This window comes from Nannobrachium achirus (assembly GCF_963921795.1).
Source record: "Nannobrachium achirus genome assembly, chromosome: 9".
Taxonomy (NCBI): Eukaryota; Metazoa; Chordata; class Actinopteri; order Myctophiformes; family Myctophidae; genus Nannobrachium; species Nannobrachium achirus.
The window spans coordinates 36,174,661-36,196,135 of record NC_137818.1 but is presented as its reverse complement, the minus strand read 5'-3'; the positions used below and the strand labels follow the sequence as shown (position 1 = coordinate 36,196,135).

Below are 21,475 nucleotides of genomic sequence, written 5' to 3'. Positions count from 1 at the left end.
AACAAAGTAAATGAAACCAAACAAAGCATGCAATATGAATAATTAAAGAAAGGAACAAATAAAATTACTGCCGGAAGGCAGGCCATGGCAGAGTCTTGGGGGCTCGCAGTATAGAGGTAAGGCTGTTGGTGTCCAACTCCAGCCTGAAGGGGGAGCACACGTATAGAATAAGACAGAATAAGACAGTGCCAATACATGTATAGGAATATTCAAAAGGAAGAACGAAACAGAATATTCAAAAGGGAGAACTAACCTTTGATTTGGAGTTGTGGAATGGCCCCAAACAAAAGGAGTTGCTGAATCATCAGACTCTGCAAGAAGTTCAGACAGAACAGTGACAAACTGGTTGTATTTTGTTTCTCTGCTTCTTCTATTGAGACATTTCGATCGCATGTCTAGGTGAGACATCACCTTTGACACATCCCGTTTCTTGTTTGACACGAATTATGACAAATGTCATGATTCAATTTATACCCTGAGCAAGCAGGCACGCTCCATTAGCTCAATGGTAAAAATATCAGCACTTGCGCAGGAGACCCGGATTCATATCCGGGGTAAAAGAGTAAAGTTAGAATTAAATGCAGTTTTTTTTCTGAAGCTGTGCTAAATTCAGACCCAGGGAAGGGAAAACATTTTACAAATATTTATACTTGATAATATGCCTGATTGCAGATTATGTTAGTTAGGGAATTTCTATACTATGCGTGATATGCAAGATTCATATTATACATTGAGTGCATTTGAGTAAATACTCAAACACTTGTTTTATTGGTCAGACAACACAGACTAGTAATTACCCTTTTCCCAGTCTTCCTCTGTGACAGGTGTTGTCCATGTGGGGCAAGGGACCTGCCATTTGTACTGCTGTTCCTGATCATTGCCTGTGGAATAACAATCATCTCAATAAGCACAACTGAATATTATTATACGTAAGTTAACATGAAATAATTACATGTAAAATCAAATAGGTCTGAGGAAGAGCCATGTGGCTCGAAACGTTACCACAGTAAAGCTCTGTATTGGGAACTGCAAATTTGGTGTGCAGACTTTTCTCTTTTTTTGTTGATTACCTTTAGTCCAGCACCCAGCCTATATGGCTTTGGATGTGCATGATCTTTTTTTTGGCTGTTTGTCAGCTTTTTTTCTCCAAATCAAATAGGGCTGCCACAATCATGACTGTTGATTGTTACAAAATAAATTGCAATTAAATATTTAATTTGTTTGAAATTGCACTGGGCAGATGTGACAAATAATAGTTTGAAAATACAAAGAAATGACTGACATTTAATCATTTTATATAGCTGTTATAGATTGTCCATTTCCACTACTTTTGGAAAATGGTTTAAAACGATTATGACTATTAAGCTAAGATATCATCCTTTTTTTAAATCATTTTCACATTCCTAAAATCAATATGAGAAAAGTCAAAAGTTATCTTACTTCCAGTATGGATATAACGCCTATCCTCACAGGTGGCAGTATGGTGGGCCAGCTCATTCTTGGGCACCAGGTGCCGAGCATTGAAAGGGCACGTTTTTAACTCGCGGGCTAGTTGAGGATGATTCTGCAAAAATAGGACAGAACCTCAGTTGTCATTCAAGCACCATTCATGATTCATTTAAAATGTATTTTAGAAAATCTCTCTGTTCAAGCAGAAGCCAATAAGCACTCAACACCATGTGATACCTTTACTCTAGCCAAGATGGTTGGTTGACAGTTAAGAATTAAAACGATCACTTTCCTGTTAAAATTGCCATACAAGCATTTCTACATCTAAGCGACAGATAATACTATACAGTTATCTAACAAACATTTGTACTTTTGTTACCAACCTTCCTGCACTTTAGAAGATGGTACGGGAAGCGACATGCCCGGATCTGGTGGTTTTTATCATAGGGACACTGGAGAAGTTTATCAGGGTCACAGTCCTTTGTGGGATCTATGGGTAAGAGCAAACATGATATTCTCATGGATATTGTAATCAGGCGTTGACAGTAAGGGTTGCCCACCTGCCCCTGGCAGGTAAATAACATGTTCGGGCAGGTGGCATTTGCTTCCAAGTTGCCCAACCGGGCAAGTGCTCACTTGAGAGGGGACGCAACAGTCTATAGTATAAACACAACACGAGGTATCTGTCTAAACACCTAAAAGTGGCCAGAGCACTCTATTACTTCTGTCTGCGGAATGTAAAATAAGTTTACCTATAATGTGCCGTTTTCACCGTTGCTACAGTTATAAATAAAAAATAACAAGTGTGAACCCATAATCACTCATAGAAGCTATGTAGTTATTTGGCATACAAATATAGGTAGCATATGACAATTTTATCACACACAAAAATAAGTTAAATTGAGCAGTAATTCAAATTTTACCTATCATTTTATGATGGACGTGGACAATTTACTTTGCATGACCTTTGGGCAAGGAGAACATGACCTGTACTTGCCCAACGGACAAGTGCCTCTGAGACTATTAGTGTCAACCCCTGGTAGTGATCTGGAGAAGAAATTACTTCTTACTACTTGTATTGACCCAGCAGTTGCTCCAGGTGAGTGTATGGGGAGCAATGACTTGCTCTGAGTGAGTGAATGGGGGAGAAGTGTCTTGCTCAGGGGCACCAAAACAGGTGACAAAGCCTGCAAGAGCCAAGGATTGAACCTCAGACCTTCCAAATCCAAAATGGCGTATCTTCCCTCCTGAGCCATTGCCGCCTCAATTACGGCCCATAACACCGTTTTCACATCAATTCAGGCAGACAGTCTTCTATCCGCAGACTGGTAGGCAGCAAACAAAACACGCATGATATGTTGCTATGGTGACTTATAGTTTACAAAAATGAAAAATGTGTTTATTTATTCTAGTAATGTAACTCTTAAGTCTATTGCAAATGTGTTTCAAGTGATATTTCTTGGTTAATTAAAAGATTTGTTAAAATGTTACACTCACATGCGTTTTCCTTATGTGAGTGACCTATGCCTCATCCGGTTGTAAATAAAATAACTGAGAAAGTAAAGATCTTAATTTATATTTGTTTCTCTACCGCTGGTTGAGAAACAATGCACTAAATGACCTGACACGTACATTTTGTCAGTTACTGGGAAGTCGAAGGTAAAAACATTTCCACAGAAAAAAAAAATAATCTCAAGAAGGGAAGGCGTACCGGATTGACTGGATGTGGATGAGTCATCATTATTAGGAAATGTGTCCATGTAATCGCAAGTGTCTGGCTCTTAAGTTACAATCAGTATATCAGTTAACATGAGTTTAATATACGTGGAAGGTTAAGAGAACAGAATAAGCGTGGAATGAGAATAGATCAATGGTTCTCAGCCTTCGAGCTCTAGACCAGTAGCATATATCAGTTAAACAATTACTATTAAAGGCTTGATTTAATTACTTCCACGTAGTATCGTGCAATGAACTAAATCAAGCCCTTAACAGCCATTATGTTCATTTCAAGTTCTCCCCACACACCACAGCCATATATATCCCCATTCCCCACCCAACACAACAGTGGTCCCCAGGTTGATTTCTTAGTCAGGGTGCTGGTCCCTTGTTTACAATAAGTTAAAAACCCATTCCATAGCAGACAGATTTACCCAATTCTTTTTCACAGGAGTTGTCCACATTAGTCCCATCAGGACTGCTGCTGCGGGCATGCCTTGATATAGTCAACATCTACGGATAAAATAGAAGGAAAATTAATATAAAGTTATGACAATATAGAAACAAATAAGCCTAGTAACCCAGAAAACTGACAAACTTAACAAGAGTCAAAGTTAAATAGGCCTACTCAACTCGAGCAAAATAATGAAAAATAAATTGCATGCCAAACAATAACTCAACCTCAAATTAACAAGTTTAAGTTTAAAATAAGATCTGAAGTCATTTCTTTCCATTCTGACCACACCCTCGGGTCAGTTAAACATACACTTTTTCAGGTTTCATGCCCATTAGTCGCTGCATATTATTAATGGACTTACCATTTCTATCATGGACATGGTTCACTTCAATTTACGATGTTAAAAAGCTACACAAATGTCGCCCACAAGACCAAGATTATGGAGATGAAGTGGGGTCCATTTGTACTAACCTCGCCTACCAGGCTTTCATTTGTACAAGATTTTCATCCATTTGTAAACTTGAAAGGGACATTCTGCACAATGAGTAGGTCTACTAGGCCTACTTTTGTGGTACTTTGAGCTTGATGTAGTCTAGACAGCTTGGCTTGTTGTAGATCGTTGTTTTTTTTGTGCACGCGGCGACGACACCGTCGTACTTCCGTGTTCATAATCCACGATGGTTTTTAGGCCTAAATAGTCTTGCAGAAGGCATGTCGATGTTTATTTGTACGTTTTTTGGAACGTTATCATCGGACCGTAGAAACACGTCGCCCTTTATGTTTCTCTGCTAAAAGAATGTCGGCCACCTCCGACCTAAACACGACGCACAATGTGCTTGAACCGACTTTAAACTGCGGCACGTGACGCCAACAATTGAATTCGCTTATTTAACGTGAACAGTCGTTCATAAACAAAGTTAACTTTAGGAAAAGTTAACACACATTGAACGACACACTAGCATTATATGGAAAACCCACCTCCACGTCTTTCAACTTGCTGTAAACCTTCGTTCTGCTGCTGCTGCTTCAATCAATCGACTAATCTGTGCCTGCTGTGGTCTGTGTGCGTGTGCGTGCTGCTGCGTGCGCGCGCTCTACCTTTCAAAGAAGCCCCACCCACGCAGTCACCTGTTTCCTTTCCTGTGGAGTAATTTAAATAAAACGAATTAATAAATGAATTAACTCACATTACCCCCCAAGGACCCCTTAGTTAAGAGAGAGTGTCAGAATATGGACACTAGGGTTCAAGTGGTTAATATAAAAAAGGAGAGAGAGAGAAAAAAAACTTTCTATCACTCAAAGATTTGGAGGACCCCCTGTAGTAACTCTCTGAGGACCCCCTAGGGGTGCCGGACCCCCCGTTGAAGACCCATGAGGAGTAGGCTAGTAGTTCACCCCCAAAATGACTTTTTGCATTTGGGTCCCCATCCAGGGCCTTATTTGGGTCCCCATCCAGAATCAATTTACTATTCATTTATATATTTTTATTTTATTTTTTTGTCTTAGGAATCCGATGAATTAATTATATTTTTTATTGAACTCAAGTCTCCATGGTGTGACTAATCAATAGAAAAAAAGTTTTTGGGGGGTGAACTACTCCTTTAATTAGTAGTCTATCATTGCCTGAAGGAAGTAACATTATACAATACACAACTAGCCTGTTTCATGTCAAATATGGATGCAATCTTTGCTGTAGGCTGTAGAAACCGAAACGAGAAATATTAAGTTCCACTTCCTCCATCAGGGGCGCGCCCGGCGCGGGGCGTGACGTTGTACAATAATCATTACGGTACGTACATGACCCTGTGTACAGCTACAACAACAAATACGGTAGATGGTTGTCCCCAGAAAGAATTTGCCCTTACCAAAATGGCGCTGTCGTGTGTGGGTCTGTGTAATCATTTGTCTTTGGCACGTCGATATGCATTACGGCTGAATGGGATAACAACTGGCCTTTATTCTCCGTATGTGTCATCTCAATCAAGGTAACGGTTCATATTTATTTAATCGCTGTTACGTTTTATTAGATTCAGCTTTGGTGTTGCACTGTTGCTTTTAGCTAGCTGTCATCTACGCTGGCTGTCATATATCAGCTGGTCTGATGTTATCACAGCCTCTTTAACAGGCAAGCTGCTAAATAGTACTTGTGTTTATCTAAAGAATTATATTTTAAAGTTTTTTTAAGTTCTGGAGCTTACTTGTCGATTCTTTACACTTGAACTGAACATTGACCATGGCATGTTTGTAGCTTCCTTCATACAAGGAAACAGACAGGATAATTTCCTGTGTGTGTGTGTGTGTGTGTGTGTGTGTGTGTGTGTGTGTGTGTGTGTGTATCTCTATCTATAGATGGATAGATGTGTGTATGTATATGTCATAGTATATTAGAGAAACAGCACATTCGAGACGCGGAGCACTCGTGGTGCGGCACGGGGCGGAGCAAGCGGTCGCCACAACAACGTACTCCAGGCGGTGCGCCGCTCTATTGTCCACGACACTGCGAGCGGCTACCGAAGCCCCCCTGTATCCACGAAGCCCAAACGAGTTACGAGGCCCCCCTGGGTCCACGAAGCCCCAAGCGGCGCGAAGGCCAGCGGACCTTGGTCCTGCTCTTCGCCCCCGAGCGCCGCAGGCGCGAGTGGCCGCGAAGAGCGGGCCAGGGCCGCGCGGCCGGCGGAGCGCCGCGCGAGTTACGAAGCCGTGGTGAATGCAATCGTTATATTTATGCCTGGGCAAGCGCACGTTAAACGCCCTGTCCAAGTGACTACAATGGAGCTAATGGCTAGGCTAGGCTAGGCTAGGCTAGTAAATAAAGAGTAAACACTTCCGGTCTGCGGCGAGTTCAAAGCGTGACGTAACTCTCTTATATACACTCTGGTGAATGGCAGAGCAGTGGCTGACGTCGCCATCTGGTGGTGATTAGTGTGTGGTGAACGTCAAAACGAGTGCTCCTTGACAACTTTTACTGGTTTCTTGAACATACTGTAACATATATATCTATCTGTCTGTCTGTCTGTCTGTCTGTCTGTCTGTCTGTCTGTCTGTCTGTCTAGATACTTGTGTGTGTATATAGGTATTGTGTGTGTGTGTGTGTGTGTGTGTGTGTGTGGACACAATCTATTGATCTATTGGCTGAGGCTCTGGGTGTGAAATTAAAGTACACAGAGCACAAGATAATGGGAGCCGAGCCACATTTAATCATGGTAAACCCCGAATATCTGCTCATAAGAGCTAACGTGTTCCCTCCTTATACATGACAGGTTGTCCCTGTGCAGACAGTTCTCATCCTCTAAAGCCAGACTTGGTGTTGGCCGATCCATTACGTCCAGACTACATGCGGCAAATGAAAAATATGAAAGATACCTTCAAAGACGGTTCCCCCGCTTTTATCAGCTCTATCGCACTTTTGTAGAAGGTAAACCACCACCACTAATTCACAGATGAAATCTTAAGAAAAGGTATACAATTTGTGTAGACTTTATCCATATACTTTATATGTCTCCATTCCAGGATTCAAACTGCTCTTTCAAGATGCCAAAGATATTAGGAGAATAAAAACGGCAATGTACACCAACAGCATACAAGTCCAGGATTTACCCTACAGGGACATGGAAAAGCTTTGGCAGGTGGGTGTACCGAGGATATTATTTGTTCATGTACTCTGTTTGATCACAAATCCAAGTTTATTAAAATTTGTTTGATTTCAATTAATTAACCAGTTGAACCCTAGCATCCCTATTCTGGTGCTAACATTCTGTGAAAATGGCGTATCTAAAAGCTCTCGACCTTTAGATCTTTGACGCGTTTTGTCTTGTGAGCTTGTAGATCATCTATTTTCGGCAACAATATTTGGTGTAGAGTAGAGAAAACAGAAAGGGATCTACAGTAGTATTGAACCTTGGTAATCCAGTTAACTAGGTGTTGATTAGTTTTAGTGGTTAATTATAGTTTGGAGCCTGATCAGTCAATTCGGGTGTCTGAGGTTCAGGAGGGAGTGTAATGTACTTTTACATGATGTTCAGAAAGATAATCAGAGTTGTAAAAACTAAAAATGTTACCCAAAATCTTTTTTTTTGGTTCTCAGTTTCGCAGAAACATGATGAAAGCCATTCCGCTGATGTTGATATCCATCCCCCCCTTTGCCAACTACTTGGTGTTCCTCCTGATGTAAGTTTGTCACCTTGAAACTATGAGTGTCTCCTCACTTTATTCATCACTGTATAGTTCATATATGCTGCAAATCAAACCGATTGAAAGTGACAAGTTGGATACAATTTTAACTAATGATATACTATGTTGCTCAATAATAATAAATAATACATTGTGCTCCACAATGTATGCCACCTGCCATCCCATCCCTCTGTGTTGTTGGCCCGTCCTACCTTTCCCTGTCATGACATTGTTCTTCCCATCACTGTGTTGGTCTTCCCTCTGGTACCATCCTCTCCTGTTCACTGCCAGGTACCTTTTCCCCCGGCAGCTCCTAATACCCCATTTTTGGACTCTGAAACAGCGGGTGGAGTTCAGAGGTGTGTACCATTCCCTCAGGGCCCAACACCATTGGGCTGTGCTTAAGGAACTTGAGAACACAGGCAACCAGGTCAAAGAAGGTCACCTCAAGAGAGGCCTACAGCACCTGTGCAGTAAAGTAAGATGAAGCTTGGTTCTATTCTAATATCCCTTTGTCCTTCTACCTGGTCTCTCTCTATATTTTAATCTACACCTGACTGGGTAGATGCAATTTATGTTATTTACCTAGTTGATGGATATGGGATGTACATGTCATACAGTATAATAATTATAGCATGTACTTGAACTCTTAGCACTCCTTTCTTGACACCTTACCCTGTTTGACAAAAATATGTATGGAGCTTACTCCAACCTTGCACGTTGTAAGTCTCTTTGGATAAGAGGGTCTGCTAAATTGTAAATGAAAGGAGCATCATACGTATGTAGTATGAGTAGAGGCCGAAGTCCTAAACTAAATTAATACCAGACATAGCCAAATTAGTATGTGTATGTATGCTTACTCCAGTTTGATAAGACTGTGTATCTGTGCATTTTCCAGGTGCAAAGTGGAGCACAACCCAACGTGTCTGAAATCCATGCTGTGCGGAGTCTATTTTCTGGACCTCCCTTGGGTATAAAGAGGATGAGCGTAGATCAAATGGTTAGTGAAGACTAAGAGAGCTTCCTTACACTATCTCTCCTGAAAAAGTCAATGTTATGGACTACTGATTCTGGGTATCAATACATTTTACAACAGTTTTCTAGGCTTACAGTAATTGATTTTGGATGGTTACAGTAGTAATAGACAATTTTGAGTGGTTTTCGCTTTCCTCTCTGCTCATCCCACTACAAACAAAATTCAATATGCGCGCTAAGTGCTTCAGTGGAGAGTAATATTGTAGTATATACTTTTTATAAGTGCCCTAATTCTGTATAAGAACCCTCAATATCTGACCTGTTGTGACATCACATTGTTGACCCATATTTGGCAATATCCATAAATAGACGCTCCATATATGTCCAAGACAGAATTCATTTACAAAATACAAATGCCTCAATGTCTATAGCTGCCCTGCCCATATATGGAGATCGCTGATGTCATCTAAATTTTAACTTCCTGATACCTGCAGACACCCAGCCCAGAAAAAAATAATGTGTGAAATATTGACAGTTAAAATTATTTGTCCAACAACCCAACAATCAACCGCAACTGTAGGTAATTAGTTTATAGTATTTTGTGCCACATTTGAAAGTGCAGGAACATAAATGAAGAAAAACCAACTAACCAGGGACGTGCAGAGAATGTTAGAGGGGCAGGGGCTGAAACTTTGAAAAGGGCCTTTTTGGTGAAAATATCGAAGCGCAACGCGTTGTGAGCTTGGAGGTCGGCTATTTTCGGTACTTGGTGATACAAACACTTAAAATAACTTTTGAATGCGGCGTTCGGGTATGGCATGGAAAGAGGGCATTTGCATTTCTTTCACCACAGTAAAAACCGCATTCATGGTCTGAAGAGGGCACTTTTTACAGAGGATAAAAGGGCAGGGGCTCAAGTCCCCTTTGATGTCTAAGTGTGCACTTGCCTGCAACTAACTGCACCACAACAACGTCAGTGCTCTCACTCTGTCTTCTCTTCCATCCAGAGATACATCAGCGCCATGCTCTTCCTGACAACCCGTCTGCCAGGTTTCATGATTGGCAGGCGGCTGAATAGGCACGCACAGGAGCTGCTCCAGCTTGACCACGCCCTCGTCAAACTGGGCCCTCATGAGCTGAGTGAGTCCGAACTCAGACAGGTCAGTGCCTCACTGTCACAGCAAATGACTTTCGCAACCTTTCATAGCCACAGTGTAAAACTGATTAATATTACAAGTAACCCTTTTGTGTTTGTGAAATGCAGTTCTGTATTAAAGGAGTTACTCATGCCATGGAGACTCGAGTTCAGTAATATTTTTTAGTATTTGTCACATTCCTAGGACAAAAATGTGATTATAGTAAATTTACCCCCATTGATTCCGGATGGGGACCCCAATGCACTGGGGTCCCCAACAGGAATCAATGTGGGTAAATATATTGTAATGAAATTATTGTCTTAGGAATGTGACAAAAAACTAAATATATTACTGAACTCAAGTCTCCATGGCGTGAGTAATCAATAGAAAAAAAGTCATTTTGAGGGTGAACTACTCCTTTAATAATGAATAACGGGTGCACTGGGAGCAGTTCAATTGTGACTGGAGACTTGTGTTAAATAAGTCTTTGCACTGTCTGTTCTATCTGAATTTGAGAAACCTAATAAATTAAATAATATTTTAAATGTATGAATTACTGCAGAAACATTTTACGTCGTGATAACTGATTTGTACTGTATTGTATTCAGGCATGTTATGTCAGGGGAGTCAACGGTGATGTTCTTAGCATCAATCAATGTCGTGAGTGGCTGTCACAGTGGCTCCAGGTCTCCTACCCCTTGAAAGGTATCATACATTTTCCTCTTGTCTCCTTTAAAGTTCTTCAACCCAGACCATATGCAAATGTTAATTTCATTTTATCTGTATTCTGTATGTACATTACAATAGCTTGAGTACTGAGAAACAAACCTACTACGGTGCTGCATCTTCTCACTGAGTGTAGTACAAGAGGTTAATTGGCACTGTGCCTAATAATGTAGTCCCGGGTTTCCGGTTCAGTTTTACATTTGCTTAATTTGATTGGCTCGGCAGCAGATTTGAACCTGGAAACACATAGGTGTCATACGTTATCTGCTTCTGGTTCAAATCTGCTGCCTAGCCATATCAAATGAAGCATGCAAAACTGACCTGGACTACATTTATGCACAGAGCCTATAGTTTAGGCTTTCATAAACCATGATCTTTTCTAAATCTAAAAATATGCAAAGATATGCAGGAAGTGAATTTCCTGTTTATTCTGAACATAATTATTTTCAACCACATACTTTTGCAATTGCTGCTGCAGTACATCCCAACCATGTGTAGCCTAGCTGATGCAATTCATAGCCTGCATGCAGTCCCACACATTAAGCTTCTGTCATCGTTAATATCTTGTACAGTGAAAAACTGAGCTCTTAAGGTTTAGACTGGCTTTGTGAGGTTAGCAAAACTCGTGATAACAGCACTAACATAGCCAAGGAAATGTTTTGTGGAAGTGCAAAATAAAGTCAATAAAACCTGACAGGAAGCATGATTTTTGACAAATGTCTCTCACAAACTAGTCAGTTTCCTGTTTCTGTAAAAGAACATGTATCATGGTTTGACAGCTTAAACGATTTTGAGATTTTGTTCTACAACATGCTGTATGTCCTGTTTGTCACAATTTTAGTAAATACTTGTAAACGGGACCTGGCTTTTATTTTTTAACACAAAATACAGCAAAACTGTTCTTTAACAACTCTAACAATTAAAATGCCTTATGTTTTCTTTCAGAGTCAGAGGTATCGCTTCTTTTGTACACCATGGTATTACTTTCTGCTAACTACCCAAAGACTCACAGTCGTCATTGACAGTTTGCTATTTCCAGTATGCCATGTGCTATGTTGATCTGAGCCACTTCACCCAAAGGTGTCAACATCTGTGTAACACTTCATATTCCAGTAACCTGGGATATCATAGTGATTTTAAATAATGGGTGTGGGACAACTCTTTCTTACAACAACCATAACCTTGATAATGTTATACTGATACTGGTGTATGCCTGCTCATTCTCCATGGAGCTGTTCAATGATAATACAGTAGGTTAAACTGTCCTGTGTCATAGCTGACAGGTATTATATTTTATATCATGTAGAGCTACATCTCGGAGGATTAGACATTTATTACCTGTTGCAGTAAAGTTCAGTATATTGGCATTGTTGAGGGAAATGCACGAGTTACAGTATGTACTGTTACTTATCTCAAGCTAGTATGTACTGTTACTATATCAAGCTAGTCACTACTTCAAGACATGCTTGAATTCTGTTTACGTTCTAACTAATACATATCTTTACTCTTCACTAGCAGGGAACATAAAATACAAATGGCAAAAAAATAAGCTGAACTGGGTTTCACAGTCTGTTAATGTTTAGAGTTCATAATGTGAAACATTAAGAGTTGGCCATAAACATTCCAGTTTAAAAACATAACACAAAGCATTTTGGTAGGCATGTAGCATGTATTCCAACATTAAGCTCAAACATGACATATCCTCCTGCTTTTGTACTTAGGTTTAATTTACCACTGTCCTCATGTTTCCTCAGTATTATTAATTCTGGCTTTTTGTTGGAACAAAACAAACAAAAACCTGGGCATGTGTAGAGTGCAGTTCTGAAGAGAAGTAACCTTCAAGCCTTGAATGAAGGTGCAATGTTTGAAGAAAAAAAAAGAAAAAGAAAGTAATCAAGTATGTTATCAGGCGGTCTTTGTCAAAATCCATTGACTGGATCCTTAAAGGGTAACTAAAGTAAATGTAAACTACATTTATGGACGGTGCCTCGTAATGAAAACTGCCTGGTGGATATTGAATTGCAAATAAACACAATTTTGTTTGATATGTGTGTTAAGAATCTCAGCTTACAGTAGATGTATGTTAGTTTAATTTTATTGTACTTACTCGTGAAGCACTTTATGTATTCACCTGCATTGTTTACTTAATGTTCTCTTTAATTTGAAGGCTTAAAAAGGAAGTCCACTATTACAGAATAACTGTCACGCACTGAGAGCAAAAACAAAGCTATTACTCCACCGTGGTTGTTCATTGTGAAATCAGAAGTCTAATTTGTTATGTGCCTTTCTCAAGAGGGAGTACAATTCATTTGAAATGTGAAATTTATTTTCTTATTTTCATTCTCTCGTTCTGCCTTTTTGTTTTTTACAGACGTGCTTTTTATGTTCAACTAACTACTCTTCAAGGTTGTGTTGCTGTGCCAATATTATTTTGTTTCTCTGAAATAATAAATGTCATTTTCCTCATCTCATATTCCTCATGTCATTTGTATTAAAAGCAAATCTGAATGTTATTTCTTATTCTTTAATAAAAATAGAAACTGTGGACCAGCAAGACAAACAATACAGCATCAACACATTTTAGAGATCCAAGAATATAACCAATATAAGCTACAGTAAGTCAAAGGATGTTAATGTTAATATCCACACAACCGACAAGAAAATACATCAATGACAAAAAAGGATCTCTACTTAAATCCAGCATTTAGGAAGCTAAAATTACTATCTCTAGGTAGTGATATTGTTGGCTTTACGGCATTATATATTTTCCACAATTGTGTAAGAAAAAATATATTGTTCTGTGCATTGTATCAGAAATATGAGATGTAGATATTAAAAGACTAAATTAAGCTCCCAATTAACATGACCAAACCCACTGACTATGACGTGTTTCAGCAGGATCACATGACTTCATAGCCACTGCGAATGCCTCTCATCAGCATGCAAGAAAACACAACGCCCATTATCTGGAAAACACAAAAGCAGTGATCAAAATGAATGCTTTCTGACCCTGTGTGGGTGAATGTGTTTGTTTTGAACTAGTGCTTGCAGTAATATAAGACTTTTTTCAAAGTAAGAAGAATACATATTTTATGGGTGTTTGTGTTCATATTTATTGATGATACATACCTGCAGGAAAGCAATGATAAGAGCTGCAGCGATGACCCACTGGATGTTCTTCCTCAGTAGTTGCTCCACAGCGGGTTGGCACCCCTACAGGTAACAAAGAGAAAAAGTACATTGAAGCAGTTCATTTCATTCGATTAATTGGCATTTACTGAAAGCAAAGCCAAAAATCTTAATTGAAAAATATTAATCCTGGTGATATCAATATGTCACTTGTTTGTCATTTGTTCAAAGTAATTCACCTGCTGGTGTACTTTGCTGGCATCTGTCATTGTCCCACGTCCGCAGTTTAGTGTGTTATTCACACAGCAAGAGTCAGGCACAGATTCACGATCAGGCATGTAGCCTTTCCAGTCAGTGGCATTGTTGACACCACAACATTTCATCTGAAAAAGAGAATAGTTCATTTAATTAGATGTAATTAATGTCATTACATACTACCGGTACTCAGTACTTTTCTGTTCATGACATGTATATATGTATGTACCTGTATATATGTTACAGTGTTTTTGAGGTACCAGTGTTATTGGGACCGGAGCGCTTGTTTTGTAGTTCACCTTATGCCATGGCATTGATCCGACATCTCATTGTTCCGACGTCCCATTAGTCTGATGCTGGTGAATGCTAACCTGGTGAAACCCAACCTCCGACGCTGGTAAATGCTAGCCTGCCGACACTGGTGAATGCTAACCTGGTGAATGCTAACCTGCCGACGCTGGTGAATGCTACTATGCCTAAACCTAACCCTAACCTCAGTAAAACTATGCATATAGCCTACCTAACCTGGTGAATGCTAACCTGCTGACGCTGGTGAATGCTAACCTGGTGAATGTTCCCTAACCTCAGTAAAACTATGCCTAAACCTAACCTAACCTAATGAGATGTCGGACTTATGGGCAGTCCCTGGAATGAGGCACCGCTTGCTCCACCTCGCGCCTAAAAACGAGCGCTCCTGGTCTCAATCTCACAACACTTACCAACAGGATGCAGTAATGTTATGTAAAGGTGTTGGCCAGCTAAGTAAATAATCTGTAGGAGTTCAAGTTACTCACATCCGTCTGCAGCTGGTTCACAGCCTTCCGAACTTCTTCCGTGGTGTTGTACTGGGCGATCATCTCGGTGAGACTATCCTTGACAACAGTTGAGACCTTCATTGAAAATGTTGAGACCCAATTAGAACATGCATTATGCTGTTATCTCAACAGTGACTTAGTCTATGTATAAGAAAACAAGCAAAGATGAGACTCAATGAAATAGTAATACTCACTTTGCCCCTGTAGATGTATCCAGCAATGGCTGCTCCAATCTCAACAATGATGATTAGAGAGAGGAGCATAACGAACTAGGAGTGAAAGGAAACACTTTGAGCACATTGACAAACATGCAGTGGTGGAAAAGGTTCTAAAATGTTTTACTTAAGTAAAAGTATCAATACTGCAATGTAGACATATTCTGTTACAAGTAAAAGTCCAGAATTCAAAATGTGCTTGAGTAAAGGTATGAAAGTGTTAGTGTCAAAATGTACCAAAATGTTTGAAAATAGCAGATCTACAAGCTAATAACGCATGGCAATGCGACATGTTGTGAGCTTGTAGATCGTCTATTTTCAAATAGCCACGGTGTAAAATAGGGCTTATGTTTTATAATATCATAAATTATATCTGCAAAGTAACTATTCACTAAAGCTTTTAAATAAATGTAGTGGAGTAAAAGTAGCATATTTGAATCTGAGATGTAGTGGAGTAGAAGTAAAATAATTGGAAATTGGAAATACTCAAGTAAAGTACAAATAGCTCAAAAGTGTACTTAATCTACTTAGTTACTTTACACCACTGTTATAGTCCTAGGCTGTGTTCACACATAGCATTTTCTGGTTGTGAAGGAGGGAGTGCCTCTGGCAGTGGTCAAGGCTCATTTACAACAGGTTCTTGTGCCATCTCTGTCTCTATCTCTGGCGGTGTTTTGGGAAATCACCCGCCTGAGCTGAGCCGCATTTTCTTCATCGTGATTGTTCAGCTGATAAAACGCTGAAGGTCACATGAGTTTATCTAAAAGACCATCCGCATTCTGAGCAACTTCCTGCTGGAACCCATAGGGTTCTAAGTAAAAAAAGGCAGTGGCAGTTGGAGAAAGACGCTATGTGTGAACATGATCTTACTGACATGATGCAACACATGAGGTTTGAACCCAGTGTGGAAATGACCATGACAGTTCTAAATATTTCTACATCTCGTTGCTATTGGGCAGAAACCTTGTATCTACATATTTCATGTTTCATGTTTTATTTTTTCATAAATAAATGTTATAACGAAACATACGCAACACCGTAGATCTGATATTTTCACATTGCTTAAAAGATTAAAAAATCATTTGGGCCTAAATAGGGATGCCAAGTTAAGTGGTTAAGTCTGTAAGTGGGTTTTATAAATGTGACAAAATAGCTACATTGAATCCATTGGAACAGAGGTTATTTCCTGAAAAGTAACGGTTTTGGACATACAAGGTTTTCTTTCGACCCGATAGCAACGATTTCTACATCGTGGTGTCTGAAAAAAACAGAAGTGTGACGTATTTTACCGTAGTGACCATGCAGTAGTTCTCCTTCCAGGCACCACAGCAGCCAAAGAAGGCGATGAAGAAAATGACAACACCCACGCCGATGATGACGATAGGGATGGCTGAGGCTGATGCATCCTTGATCATGAGGGTGCTGTGGAATCTCATCTGAACCATGATCCCCACGATGATCAGCGCTAGACCACATACCTGTTGTGACACAGAGAGAGAGAGAGAGAGAGAGAGAGAGAGAGAGAGAGAGAGAGAGAGAGAGAGAGAGAGAGAGAGAGAGAGAGAGAATTGGGTAGAGGGTCAGCCAGGTTATATTTCAGGCCTGTAATGCTTGAATGTTCTCTGATAAGCAAGATTTGGCAAACGCTAATGCAATGTCACTGGAGTAGAAGAAGATGATAGGCTTTATTAATCCAAAATGCACATATGTCTTATAGATATACATGCAATGTGGAGAGATGGTGAAGTGTTAGCCTGCCACATGGTAAATGGTGCATTTATATAGCGCTTTTAATCCAAAGCGCTTTACATAGATTGTGCATTACATTCACCCATTCACACACACATTCATACACCGGTGGCGGAGGAAGCCATGCAAGGCACCAACCTACTCACCGGAGGCAATTAGGGGTTCAGAGTCTTGCCCAAGGACCCTTCGACATTAACTCAGGGGGAGCCCGTATTCGAACTGGGAACCCTTCGGGATTTATACCCTTCGTGCTCTAATACCAGTTTCTCTACCCCTGAGCTATGCCGCCCCCCTGGTGGCACCTGGTAGTAGTTAGGGGTTCTGTGCCAGTGTGCCTTGCTCAAGGCCTCATCAGCAGTGCCCAGGAGGTGAACTGGCACCTCTCCAGGTACCAGTGGTCTGTGCTGGACTTAAACCAGTCAGCCACCCCCCAGTTCCCAGTTAAAGTTTCTATGGACTCAGCTACTGCCACCCCAAACTCTTCACAGTTTAATACATTTTTGTTTTAAATACATTTGTAAAGTTCCAATCAAAAAAATGGTTCATAGCACATCCATAGCACTCTCAGCAGTATGGCTAAAAGTGAAAAAATTGGTAAATGTAAGAACGAAGTTGAGGGGTATATATTGTATATTTATGAAGGGTTGACTTTAAAGTGATGTCATGTAACGCTATAAAGTGCCTTTTGGGCTCAGGGTGTAAAAACATTAGATGGGTTTGTCAACTGGGGAGCAAGACTGTAAAAGGACGTATTTGGGATGCTCCTTTTAGGCAGGGTGTTCAGTTTAACTGTACTGTACTACTTTTTTTATTTCATTGCATTGAGCTACTTTGAGCTACATTTTTTGTCTAATAAAATAATCAATCAATGAATGTATACAGAACATTCCATAGCAAAATCCAGTCAGTAGTTTTCACAATCTACCTTGTTAAGCACCAAACAGTTGGACAGACCGCCCACCCTACTGCTATAGTGGGGCAAAATGTGATTTATAAGGCACCCCATTTTCAGCAATGACTTCTTCTTCATGACTATTTTAATTTAGCATAAACGAGATCCTGTCTATTTTAAAATTCATATTGATTTATGATTATTTGAGTAAGAAATGGCTGTTGCCTCTGGGCATGAGAGGGATAGAACAGACTCCAGGAATTATTTGCATCCGAGAGGCACACATGCACACGCACAAACACACACGCGCGCGCACCCGCACACACACACACACACACACACACACACACACACACACACACACACACACACACACACACACACACACACACACACACACACACAGGGCCGGATCTAGCCTTTAGCACTAGGTGGGGCAGGAAGAAATTATAGGGGGTTTGGTTTACCTCCAGAAATGGGACAAACCCCCTAAAACACCCGATATGCATAGAAAACTAAGCATTTTGGCACACATAACACGCAATACAAACAACAGGTCTTACACCTATCTATCTCTCTCTCTCTAATATCTTATCAGTTATCTATCCATACCTATAGTTGTAGCATAACATTTCAAATAGTTTAATATTTTTTTAATTTTAGATTTTTGCATGCCATTATGTTTGGTGGGGCAGACAGGGCATTTAGGGGGGCATTGCCTCCCCTTGCCTATGCCTAGATCCGGCCCCGCACGCACACACACACACACACACACACACACACACACACACACACACACACACACACACACACACACACACACACACACAGTCAACGTAAGTTCAGGGAGTTTCAGTCCAGTGTGAGTAAAGAATTTTCCCATTCTGCCTCAGAGATCCTGTGACTATTAAATGAACAGACTAAAGTTTGGAAAGGCATGTGAGTCAGACTGTGATCATCTGTAAACCTACTATCACTTTCAGCATATTTGCTAATGGTGTTCAGCCCTTCCCATATAGCAAAAAACAAACAATTCCTGAAAGTACACAGAGTGCAATGGTAACAAAAGTATGTACACACTTACTATACATTTGTAGTTGCTAAATGGGGGTGATGCATTCTTAAAATCATCTTCTTATTTATACTTTGTTTATTGGGTTTTTTACAGAAGCATTGATTGTACTCAGACAACCAACATACAGTCATTAAATAGCTTCTAAATAACTTTGAATAAAGTAGATTTGGGACACATTTCAGCAGACATGTTTTTCCCCCTCTGTAGCCATATCTGCAATAAATAGCCTACATAAATATGAGCTGATGCTCCAGGAACAACATACCAACCAAACTGGTCTTACTACTCTTATATCTGATTAAGATCGTGTCAAGTTTAGGAAAGTAGAAGCTCAAAAAACAACTGCAATTTCCTGAAATTTGCAGAAGTGCTTTATAATGTACACCATTACACTTACATTACAGATGTATGCACTATGCACTCATTTTGTGATACAATGTAAACTAATTATATATGTAAATTGTTGGGGTAGAAAATGGACAGTTTATAAAATAAAAATCCATCTGTGCTTGAATATATATTCTAAAAATATTATAAATATTATATACTGTATATGTTTGTTAAATGTAGTTTCTTATACAAAACAGGAAGTTTATGTCTGTTAAAGGGCACTTGTAATGTGGAATGAAATAGTTAATATAGCCTACGTAAAAGAAAACCCTAAATCCACAAAACGACAAAAGCCCTAGACCCATTAACTCCGGACATGTCTCTGTTGACAACACCAATGTAAATATTTGAGCCTGAGTAAACCTAACGCGGTTTGAGCCTATGAAAACATAAACGCCTAATCAGGATAGCAAACACAGCGAAGATGATAATATAAAATCATAACAGGAGTACAGGACAGAAAAGGCAACCAAGTTGAACTTCAAAATGTTGCTTTGGAAGTGAAGCTAAACTGCATGAATAGAGAATAAATTGTGGGCTACTTTACTTCATCTTGTGAGGGATGCTTTGGTGCTTGAATTGCTTATGAGAGAACAATCAAGCATTACAGGCCTGAAGATTTAGTGCAATTTAGACAATCATTAACTTCTTACGAGGAACTGTATATAGGTGAAATTATACTGCATTTGTCTTGATCTGTCACATGATGTTGTCATAACTTGGAAATCAGTCACAAGATTAACATTCCACCATAAAACTCCTCCTCTTCGGTTTTCTCTACCCTTTCCGTTTCACATCAACAGTGGGAAGAGGGGGAAAAAAAGCCAGGAAATAGGAAAGTTGTGTTGTTTGAGATTAATCCTTTTGTACTATGTTTTGTTACTTTCCAATACCATGGACATTTCACAATGTTGTGCACAGTCTAGAATTACTGAAGACCAGGAAGTGATTGTATTTTCTTTTTTTTTAAGGATGACATGTTTGTTGTAGGCTGTCAGTTTACTTCCTGTAATTTAGATGCTGAAAAAATAACTAATTCATAATTTTGTCTTCATAACCAACACAAATTCATGAATTCAATTATACAACACACACCTGTTATTTACCAAGAGTCTAAATTAAGTGGACACTCACCCAAAAAATGAAGTTGAAAAAGAAAAGCAGGAACTTGACACACTTCATTCCTCCTTCTACACCCATGATGAGGTTTGGTCTCCTATATCAAAATCAAACAGTTAATTAGATTAGTCAATATGTTATGTTGTGTTATGGACAGCAGGAAGCTAAAGAAGACTGCTCAAAAGCTAAATAGCCTACCTGATCAAACTCTTCTTAAAATCTTTTTAAGAAAGATATATTTTAAAGCTTGATGCCTAGTCTACTCCCTGATTTAGTTTATGTCGTCATCTCTCAAGAACAGACTAAAAGGACCTTTTCTTTGACGATGGCTAGACCTATGGGCTAGACGATTGATGTCGTCATCATGACATAGCCTACTGAATATCATAATGAATCATTGCTACTTTATTCACATGTTTTTGACAATATATAATGGGCCTATAACTTATTTCCCCATTACCGTCGGTTCTGATAGTGCAGTGATTGTGTTAAAAACTATTCAGACATCAACATTGGCCTAAAATGTAGCCTATTCTGTTCAAACCATATGCATGAACATACTTCTTACATACGAACAACAAGGTTTATATACTCTTATGAGAAACGTTTTCCAGAGTGCACACAGGCTGTTCAAATCAATCAAATAACGTAGGCTACATCATAGGCTACAAAACGTGTAATAAACAATGGATCTAAAGTTATAACTGTGTTATAGCCTATGAACGTAGCTACAGCCAAACGCGACATTTTGAGGGGAGACTTGGGACCACGTACGTCGCTTTAGGCCGTTAATCAAACAAGGAAACAATGTAACCTTTGTCAAAGAGAAAATGAAATCATCCAAGTAGTTTTAGTCTAACTGAATTTGTGCGCAGGCCGACAGATCAGTTAATTCTATAAACACACAACAAGTTAAGATACAAATACGCCGTTAGCTCAAACTGTTAAAACTATTACATCTTAAAACTTCGACATCATTGTTGTCTTTTTCCACTGAGGCAATATAGCCTACCAAATCTCCTCTCGCAAAACGAGCAAGTTGAGAAACACAAAGTTAATTTTGCGGCCTACCTTTTTGTCTGTTTTGAAGGAAAACTTAAATGAAGTCCTGCTTCCAGGGACGAAGGCGATGAAGTATTGTTCGAGAGAGATCAGCTCAGCTCTATAACTTCTGTTCTCACCGTTAGTCTCCTCCTCCTCTCCTCTC

The 21,475-nt window shown here is 39.6% G+C and overlaps 3 protein-coding genes across 3 annotated transcripts; 1 reads left to right on the top strand and 2 right to left on the bottom strand.

Moving 5' to 3' along the window:
* Window positions 1-64: 64 nt before the first annotated feature.
* gtsf1 (gametocyte specific factor 1) lies at window positions 65-2,705 on the bottom strand (the record flags this gene model as incomplete). The annotated part of the gene is made up of 6 exons (XM_080732722.1): window positions 65-143; window positions 254-311; window positions 798-881; window positions 1,441-1,564; window positions 1,833-1,939; window positions 2,666-2,705. 6 exons carry the CDS (start codon window positions 2,703-2,705, stop codon window positions 65-67), a joined length of 492 nt encoding a protein of 163 aa, XP_080588848.1.
* Window positions 2,706-5,479: 2,774 nt separating this feature from the next.
* On the top strand, window positions 5,480-13,039 carry letmd1 (LETM1 domain containing 1). The gene is made up of 9 exons (XM_080733089.1): window positions 5,480-5,607; window positions 6,883-7,037; window positions 7,133-7,248; window positions 7,707-7,789; window positions 8,084-8,270; window positions 8,691-8,792; window positions 9,775-9,927; window positions 10,512-10,608; window positions 11,575-13,039. Exons 1-9 carry the CDS (start codon window positions 5,492-5,494, stop codon window positions 11,649-11,651), a joined length of 1,086 nt encoding a protein of 361 aa, XP_080589215.1. The 5' UTR covers window positions 5,480-5,491; the 3' UTR covers window positions 11,652-13,039.
* A 98-nt stretch (window positions 13,040-13,137) lies between these two features.
* On the bottom strand, window positions 13,138-21,475 carry cd63 (CD63 molecule). Its single transcript, XM_080733090.1, has 8 exons — window positions 21,340-21,475; window positions 20,284-20,365; window positions 16,333-16,521; window positions 15,023-15,097; window positions 14,808-14,903; window positions 13,998-14,141; window positions 13,759-13,842; window positions 13,138-13,595 (listed from the first exon to the last, which is right to left on the bottom strand). Exons 2-8 carry the CDS (start codon window positions 20,347-20,349, stop codon window positions 13,530-13,532), a joined length of 720 nt encoding a protein of 239 aa, XP_080589216.1. The 5' UTR covers window positions 20,350-20,365; window positions 21,340-21,475; the 3' UTR covers window positions 13,138-13,529.

Coding starts and splice junctions, on each gene's coding strand:
- letmd1 (XM_080733089.1), top strand. CDS start 5,492: ATGGCGCTGTCGTGTGTGGGTCTGTGTAATCATTTGTCTTTGGCACGT. Junction 8,793..9,774: donor GGATGAGCGTAGATCAAATG/GTTAGTGAAGAC, acceptor TCTTCCATCCAG/AGATACATCAGCGCCATGCT. Junction 10,609..11,574: donor GGTCTCCTACCCCTTGAAAG/GTATCATACATT, acceptor GTTTTCTTTCAG/AGTCAGAGGTATCGCTTCTT.
- cd63 (XM_080733090.1), bottom strand. CDS start 20,349: ATGGGTGTAGAAGGAGGAATGAAGTGTGTCAAGTTCCTGCTTTTCTTT. Junction 16,522..20,283: donor TTTTCAACTTCATTTTTTGG/GTGAGTGTCCAC, acceptor GTGTCACAACAG/GTATGTGGTCTAGCGCTGAT. Junction 15,098..16,332: donor ACTACTGCATGGTCACTACG/GTAAAATACGTC, acceptor TTTCACTCCTAG/TTCGTTATGCTCCTCTCTCT.